The sequence below is a fragment of the Myotis daubentonii genome, chromosome 9, assembly GCF_963259705.1.
Source record: "Myotis daubentonii chromosome 9, mMyoDau2.1, whole genome shotgun sequence".
Lineage (NCBI taxonomy): Eukaryota > Metazoa > Chordata > Mammalia > Chiroptera > Vespertilionidae > Myotis > Myotis daubentonii.
This window is the reverse complement of record NC_081848.1, coordinates 41,788,189-41,796,968: the sequence shown is the minus strand read 5'-3', so window position 1 is coordinate 41,796,968 and position 8,780 is coordinate 41,788,189. Positions and strand designations below refer to the sequence as shown.

General features: G+C 55.3%; 1 protein-coding gene across 1 annotated transcript; it reads right to left on the bottom strand.

The window, feature by feature from the left end:
* Positions 1-1,847: 1,847 nt before the first annotated feature.
* Positions 1,848-8,347, bottom strand: LOC132240811 (dicarboxylate carrier SLC25A8). The gene is made up of 8 exons (XM_059708488.1): positions 8,189-8,347; positions 7,297-7,453; positions 4,740-4,964; positions 4,387-4,597; positions 3,568-3,762; positions 3,380-3,481; positions 2,851-3,031; positions 1,848-2,279 (listed from the first exon to the last, which is right to left on the bottom strand). Exons 3-8 carry the CDS (start codon positions 4,863-4,865, stop codon positions 2,165-2,167), a joined length of 930 nt encoding a protein of 309 aa, XP_059564471.1. The 5' UTR covers positions 4,866-4,964; positions 7,297-7,453; positions 8,189-8,347; the 3' UTR covers positions 1,848-2,164.
* Positions 8,348-8,780: the final 433 nt, after the last annotated feature.

The window sequence follows — 8,780 nt, the reverse complement described above, 5'->3', positions numbered from 1 at the left end:
CTGAAATCTCAGACTCTGTATATACAAAGATTACAACCCCTATCTTGCAGTCCTTGTGCAAACCAGGTGAAGCCAAATATGACCTCTGAGGCACAACCTGGGTGATTGAGTGGTGGTAGCAGCCCTGTTCTGAGAACAGACTAGGTAAGGACATGTGGGCCTGCACTGGGATGTTCCAGCACCCCAGGTCTCCGCCAGGCCAGCTGGAAAGCCTGCTACCTCTTCCCAGGGCGAGACTCTGAAGATCTTGTTTTTCAGCCAAGAAAGGATGTAAAGAGATAGTGCCATGACTTGTGCTCAAAACCTGGGTCCACTCTATCAATCTCCAATTGATACCTTGTGAGCTAGGCAAAGCAGGGCCTATCGCACACCCATTTTATAGGCATTAAGGACTGAGGACCAGTTAGAGGTCTAGTGGTGGTGGTACGCTGTCCAGTGGCTCCTACCACCTTTCCCAGCTCATCGCCCCTGGATCATACCCAGAACCATGGTGAAACCTGGCGCACGCCTGTCCGTGTCAGGGACACAAGCCTGCTGAAATGAACCAGCTGACATGCCTAAGGTGACAAATTGCCCCTCAGGTCCTCTGGTGTGAAATAGTGACAAGGTGCCATAGACACATTGCCAGGGGCCTCCATTTACACTGACTGCCTGTAGCCCTTAAAGAGCTTGGCTGAGTTGCGGGGCTTCACTCTGAATCCACTCATGGCACCCCGCTGTCCCTCTTGGGGACTGAGACCTTGGGTTAGTTTGTCAGAAGCTGGGCCCTTCTTCCTTCTCCAGGAACCTGTTTAATGCCCTGAACCGCTTGCCCAGGTGCTGAGAGCCTCGCCTCCAGCTATGACCAATGGAAGAGCAGCAGCATCAGCTGTTTTAGGCTGTGAGGAGGGTCGCGTTCTCTCAGCCTGGCTCCACAGCTACCCAACAGGATTCCTGCAGGACCCCAGCAAGGGTCTCTGTGGGAGAGTCCACGGGGGAGGGAGGAGTCCAAGATCAGCTGCTGAGGTCCTGTGTCCTTGCCGGCATGACCTGTCTCAGCCCTCAGATTCTTCAGACATCTATGATGGGTCTGCTGGGCTTAATTCTAAGGGCTCAGCTCTGCATGAGATATTTGAGATTTTAGGACCTCAGTCCCTGACCCCTTGAAACAAAAGTAGCCCTGCCCATCTGCTTTCCTGCCTGAGGACAGGTGGTAGGAAGAGGGACAGAAATGTGTCAACCCCAATGCAGCTAAGCCAGCGCTTGCCATTGCTTCCTTGGGCTCTCTAGCCTGGGGAGAGGGTGAGACTCCAAGTGTAAAGTACCCTCAGATGTCTGCCCCGCGGCCTGCCCTCCCAGAGCAGCAGCACTGTCTCCCAGGGATGGGAACCTGGAGGATGGGAGGCGCCCAACTCGCCCTCACTAGGTCTGGGACTTCGGGGAGGTCGGTTTCCCATTTATAAAATGGAATAAAGTAAGCCCACAGCATCTGATTCCCAAGTTCCTCTAAATCTTCCAAGAAGCACAGGAGATACAGCGCAGACAGAACACTCATTTTGCAGATCAGCAGGCCTGGGGCCAGCTGAGGGGTGAGAAAGGCAAATGTTGGAGTACCAAGCACTGGGGGAAAGCTCAAGGAGCCGGTGACAGCAAAGCCACCACTCCTTCCCTTGCTACCTCAACACCAGGCCTGTTCTGGAAAGAGAAACAGACTAGATGACGTCCACGGGCCCCAGATTGGACACTGGAGATGAAAAGTGGGTTACACCACCCCTTTCAAGTTAGGGTGGCTTCCCCAATGCCACCAGGTCACAAAGGGCCCATCCAACTAAGACCTCTGCTAACAGCTATAAGAGAGGGAGGAGACACCAAGATTGAGCTTGTTTTATGGATGACGTGCTGGCTTAGCTTGGGAACAAGATAGAGAGATGGGCTGAACTTCTCAAGGGTCTGAGGGGCTTGGGATCCTGGTTGGTGACAATTGGGGTCAATTCCACCAGGACTGAGAGGCAATGGGGAGATGAGGTAGGGAGGAGAGGTAAAAATGTGGGGAAAGGGAAGGGAGATGGTAGAAATGGGAGGAAAGGGTAGGGAGTGAGGGAAGGGAAGGAGGGGAAGAGGAAAAGGAGGGCCTGGCTAGAGCTGAAGCCAAGCCAGAGGTGGTCAGGTTGGCAGCAGGAGAGGCTCAAAAGGGAGCCTCCCGGGAAGTGCAGGCAGCCATGAGGGCCCGTTTCAGCTGCTCATAGGTGACAAACATCACCACATTCCAGGAACCCAAACGGAGGAAGGAAGGCATGAACCTAGAAGGGAGAAAACACAGGTCACAGGGGACACTTCCACCTCCTGCTCACCCCACTGGGCCCTGGCATCCAATCCAACCCAGTGCTTTGTCCCAAAGGAGGTTGGGAGGGCCCAGGACCTCACAGCTGTGTAGCTGTGAGCAAGAATGGCCTGTGAGTCTCCATTTAAATACCCACAAAGCAGACAGCAACTCTGAGAGGAAGGAGTTATGAGCATGAAAGAATGCCGATGAAATACCAGGACCATCGCCCTGACCGGTTTGGCTCAGCGGATAGAGCGTCGGCCTGAGGACCGAAGGGTCCCAGGTTCAATTCCGGTCAAGGGCATGTACCTTGGTTGCCGGCGCATCCCCAGTGGGGGATGTGCAGGAGGCAGCTGATCGATGTTTCTCTCTCATCGATGTTTCTAACTCTCTATCCCTCTCCCTTTCTCTGTGTAAAAAATCAATAAAATATATATATATAAAAAAAAAAATACCAGGACCGTGATCAGAAAGTTTGATACTGGTTGCTACTCAGTTCCAGGTGTAATAGGAGGCCTGCAATCGGGTGGGGTGGATCACAGACTCACCCTTTGTAGAAGGCTCGGGGACCCTCCTTCTGGAGCATGGTGAGGGCACATTGGCCAGCGCTGCTGTACTGGCCAAGGGCAGAGTTCATATATCTCGTCTTGACTACGTCGACAGGGGAGGCAATGATGGTGGTGCAGAAACCTGCCCCGAAGGCAGAAGTGAAGTGGCAAGGAAGGTCATCTGTTGAGGAGGAGCAGGCAAGGGGGTCAGAACTCCTCGCCCCAGCATTCCAGAAGGAAAGAGGTTATTTACGTAAGTAGCTGGGGTCTTGTGATTTTAGAGAGACAGAGACTTCAACTGGGACCTCTCCTGAGAAGCTAAAAGTCATTTTGCCCGCCTGGCCTCAAAGCCTCAGTGTGCAAAGTGGGAACTTCATTCCACTTGGCTTCAATAGGCTAGTGAGAGGACCTCATTCTACAAGCCAAGAAGAAACAGGATGAAAAGATGTGGCTTTCGGGAAATCAGATTGCCACATCTGATCCTGGGCTGGGGGAAGGGTGAGACCCAGAACCATTTACCCTAACTCACCTGTCATGAGGTTGGCTTTCAGGAGGGCATCCTTGATTAGGTCGTAGGTCACCAATTCAGCACAGTTCACAATAGCATTACGGGCAATATTGGGAGAGGTCCCTACAGAAGGAAGGAGTGTCTACGTGAGACCAGGGAATAGGGAAGACGAAGAAGAAAAAGGGAAAGAAGAAACATCTGGTACACACCTTTCCAGAGTCCCCGGAACCCTTCCTCTCGGGCAATGGTCTTGTAGGCATCAACAGTACTTTGATATCTCTGGCCACCTCCAGCCCGGGCCTGAGCCTGGAACCGGACCTTCACCACATCCGTGGGCTGGGCCACAGCCACAGCCAGGGCACCTGTGGTGCTGCCTGCCAGGAGGCGGCTCCCGATGCCGGCATCTGTGGGAGAACCAGGAAGGTCAGTGTCCAGCTGGGCTTGCACTCATTTTCTGCCTCTCCTCACCAAATACACCGTCTCTTGCCTTTTGGGAATAGGATCCAGACCAGCTCTTCCTCTAAGAACTCCTCACATCAAACAAATGAGAAAACCTAGGTTCAGAGAGAAGTGGCTTTTCCAAGGATTGGGACACATAAGACTTGATCTACTTCTCCCTGCCACGTGATCTTAGGAAAAGTCAACCTTTAATCTGGGCCCTGAGTTTCCACATGTGTAAAACAGAGGGTGGACATGGCACGCTGAGAAGAAACAAGAGTGCTGGCCTTTGGAAGCTAAAGTCCTGGGTGTGTTTTTTTGCTTCCCTCTGTGTGCCCTTGGCTAAGTCCTTCCTCCCATGCTACCCCCAGCAAGGCTCAGTCTCTTCATCTGTAACATGGAATACCACCTACTCTCAAAGTGGTTGTGAGGATCATCATGGGAGGACGCCCTACTCAGAGCTGGCACAGCCCAAAAGCTCAGAAATCATTAGAATCAAGGCCCTAAAGGAGCTAGGCAGCGAAATGAACTAGATCAATCACGACTGAGAAGAAAAGGCTAAGGAGTCTACAGCCCAGCTCCACACTTACGCTCAGAGCCCTTGGTGTAGAACTGCTTGACAGAGTCGTAGAGGCCAATGCGGACGGATGCAAAGCTCATCTGGCGCTGCAGGCCGGCGACCAGCCCATTGTAGAGGCTGCGGGGACCCTCGGTGCGCGCCATGGTCAGGATGGTGCCCAGCACGCCGCGGTACTGGACACTGGCTGCAGCTCGCACTGCCCCCTGCTTTTCTCCTTGGATCTGCAAGGCCAAGACGGGTATAGGAATAGACAGACTGGCATACCCATGCTCCCAAGTTTACAGACCCAAACCCACTGGCCCTTGAGGAGTCTGTCTTGGGGAGAAAACAGACTAGATAGATTCCTAGGCTTCATCCCCTCACCTGCAGCCGGACTTTAGCAGTATCCAGGGGAAAGGTGATGAGATCTGCAATGCAGGCAGCTGTGCCGGCCCCCAGGAACTTCACAGCGGCAGTAGGGGGCACATCTGTGGCCTTAAACCCAACCATGATGCCAATTTTCTGCTGTCTTCCAGGAGATGAAGAAAAGTTGGAGAAGGGGGCACCTTCAACCAGCAACAAGACGAGATAGAGGAACTCTGCCGGAATCTAACCAAGGAGAGAGAAGCCCCATCAATTTCCCTGCTCACCACCCTGACCCCTACCTTCTCTGACAGCAACATCTCCCTAAACAAGGACCAGAGTAACCCTATGAGGGAAAATTGCAGTGAGCTCTGGAGGTACTCAAATAGGGGCTGAAGAAGCAATTCCTGCCCAAGGAGTCCAAATTTTGTGAAGAGCTTTCACTACCGGGGAAGTCTGGATCACAGATATTCTAGTGTTGCCTCAAATAGGCCCTGGCCCAGACCTCCGTCTGCTGGGCCCAGAGATTTCACGCATGAACCCCACATTCCTGCGTCTGCGGATCTGTCTGAAGGGCACAAGTGAGGAGAAGGTTTCAGCCAGATCAAGACCTGACAGGCATAAACCTGAAGGCTTCCACCTGGGTTTCTTAAACAAGAGATTCCTAAGGGTCTGGAATTGTCTAAGTCTGTAAGAAAAGGAACGGGTATTCAATTCCTTCTCATCCCATCAGTCTCATTCTTTTCCCCAGCCCTCGCTCAGTGTGGGCTCTCCTGAATCATTCTTTCAACAAGAACGGGGTAGGTCCTGGTTCACTGAGATGCAGGAGACAGTATCTACCCTAAAGGGGGCTGACTGTCTGGCACAGGGAGTAGGCAGGTGATTCAAGCTGCACTGGGGCTCGCAGGACATACTGTCAAACTGCAGAGGAGGTAAGAGCTAACTCCATTAGGAGAGAGGTAAGGAAGAGTGGGTCATCAGAAGACTTAGGCAAGGTAACACTTAGCTGGACCTTGAAGGATCCTAGGCAATTCTCGGGGCTGAGAGTAGTGCCTAGGGGTGCTCAACTTTCTTCCCCTGCCCTACTGTGTGATTCAGGGAAAACCGACTCTCCTCCACCATCGGGGGACCCACAGCATCACCACAAGAGAGATGGGGGTGGGGAGATGCAAGCCAGAGATAGAGTGACACAGGAAACCAAAAGCACATTTTGTTCTTAGAGTTGGAACAACGCCCTTCCCTCCCCCGCTGCAGAAGGGAGGAAGTGAGCCTAGCACCCCAGTGGGGGAGGAAGAACTGAGCTCACTTCTCTGATTTCATAGGAGCAGCTGTTCTGAACCCAGTCTGATTGGCTGCCTCTGTTGCTGGGGCCAGGAGGCAAGAGCTGACCAGCAAAGGGAGGATCTGGTGGGAGTCAGCTGTGAACACACAGGCCCATGGAAACAAACAGCTCACAAGCTGCTTCCTCCTGGGCTTCCCCGCCCAGGTGGCAGGGGCAAACAGGGAAATCCGGAGCCTACTCACCACTCCATTGCATCAGGAGCTCCTATAGGGCGGGGCTTACTTTCCCTTCCCTGGAGCCTGGCCCACTTGAGGCTCAGTTAAGGTGGGCGCTCAAATGGCACAAAGGGTGGAGGATTAAGATGCTTCAGACTCCCTGGCTTCCCTGCTCTGCTACCCTCATCCCCCAGGAGGTGCTCCACCCCACCGCCTGGGGCACTCTATTGGCCCACTTGGCCCTCAGAGCAGCCCTGCGAGGTGGCCACCCTTACTTCCATATGAGGAGGAAACTCAGTAAGACAGCTATGTCTACAGGCTCCAAAGCTTATGCTATTTGCTTTGTACTGCGCCCAGCTCATTTTTTTCCTGTGGTTTTCTCAGCCCCAGGCACAAGCAGGGCCTTTCACATCGGAGTCCAACAGCCAAATTCTCTCGTGCCAATATGGCAGTCCTGAGAAAGTAAGGCCAAGTGGCATCCCTTCTCTGGGCATCTGAGACATGAGGACATGAGTCTCACCTCAAAGACAAGCACACAAAGACTCAGCTGCCATTTTGAATGCTGCCTTGGGTTTGCCACAAGTCAGGTCCGTCAGGGGCATGGTATGGGGTTAAAGGCCACCTCTGCTAAAGACCCTACTAAAAAGAGTGAGTAAAACTCAGGCCTAGGAAGAATTAATCATATTTTGCAGTCCCCGGAAAATAACCAGTTTCGGTGTCGAAAAGCAATGTATCTTATGACCAGTTTCAGTCCCGGGGGCAGTCAAAACTGAAGTAAAACCCCATGTAGTTAGAACAATCGGTTCCTCTTCTGCTGATTCCCAGGTCACCCAGGGCCAACCACTGTCCCACCGGGGGCTCAATTTCCTCCTCTGTGATAAGGGGGACCATTATCCTTGGCTTGCCAGCGTCGCCCACAAGCCAGAATGAGAGCAGGGATACATGAGGCTTTGTGAACTGTGAAGAGTGACTTCCCTGGGGCGGCGGCAGTTATTTCTGTTAATGTCTTGCCGACTCCCCACCTCCACCCCAGGCCCAGGGCTGGGAGGCAGCAGGCGACCCCCTTCGACTGGACTCTCACCCGGCTCTGCAAGGTCTCACGCCGAGGCCTCCAAGATCAAGCTTCTCTAAAGGCGTCCCATTCTTCAAAGCTGCCAGTAGCTTTCATGGTCCGGTCCTGTTGGTTTCCCATAGAAGATGGCCGGGAGACGAAACACCTAAAGGTCATACTATGTGTCCTGTGAATAACGGCAAAGAAGGGGAAACTTAGAAGGAAATTCACCTAGAAGGACCCCACCCTAGGAAGGACAGGGGCCATTTCCCCAGGGGCCAATTCAGGGCACACAGTGGAGGGAGGAACTGACCCCGGGAATCCTCCCTCCCTGTCTGCTGGGCACCACACCGGCTCTCGCCCGGGCTTCTGTTCTGGTGGCCCGCGGTCTCTGGAAAGCACCCCCACCCGTCAGCAGACTGCTGAGCAGGAGTGTGTGTGTGGGGGGCGGGGGTAGGGGGTGTCATGATGGGTCGAGAGAGACTCGATGAGTCCACCAGGGCCCAGAGCAGGGCTGCCAGGAGGTTAGAGGAGCCGCGATCAGGCCCCGCAGCGGCCGGTTCAAGCAGCTCAAAGCCCCTCCACGCGGAAGTAGCTCCGACAAAGGCCTGGAGCCCCCGGGAAAGGGAGCGGTCCTCCTGGTCATCGCGGATGCGCCAGAAGGTCCCCACCCAAGGCAGGGCTGGCATTCTGGCCGAGGGAAGGGAGTGGGGGTGAAGTTTAAACCTGAACAGGAGAGGTCAAGAACAAAAGCGAGATAGGAAAAGGGTGAAAGAAGAGAGATAAAGGACGGACCAAGGGGAAAAATACAAAATAGGTTGGGAGCAGAGAAGGGAAATTACTAGCAAGGAGAGGGAGGCGCGGTAGGCGGCGCGGAGCATGTGCAGCAGGAGCAGCCTGGGCGGGCCGGGGCCGGGCTCACCGGGCCGCAGGGAGAACACGAGACGAGCGTGCGGGTGGCTCTGGCTGTCGGTAGGCGGGCGCGGAGGGAGCGCAGACGGTGTGCAAGGGCGCGGTCGGCCGGGCGTGCAGTGGGGTCTCGGAAGCTGCCCCGGCGGCTTAAGTTCTGGGGGCGGGGCCTGCGGGGCCTCCCTTGCCACCGCCTTTCCGGCGCGGCCCTAGCTGCACGCGCCCGCCTGCACTCCCATTTCCGGGCGAGCGGGCGGACCCCCGCGCCCACCCCTCAGGTCCCTTCCCCCCACCCCCGGGGTCCCTCCCTGCCCCCCGTCCGTCAGTGTCGTGAGAATGGCAAGACTGACGCCAGGGAAAGAAGCGGAGGTCGCCCCGTGTCGCACACGCCTCGGCCCCGCATTCCCCGCCAGGGCCCTTTCCAACAGCGTCCCAGGGCTCGGCAAACCGCCGCGGGCCTCGGGCGCGAACGCGAGCGCGGGCTCCCGCAGGGCGGGGCCTCCCGGCCGGCCTCGCTGGTGATTGGTTAAAGCCGCCGCGTCGGCGGAAGGAGCCAATCCGGGCGGCAGCAGCAGGTGGCCGGCCCGCCGCGGCCGTTAGGAACA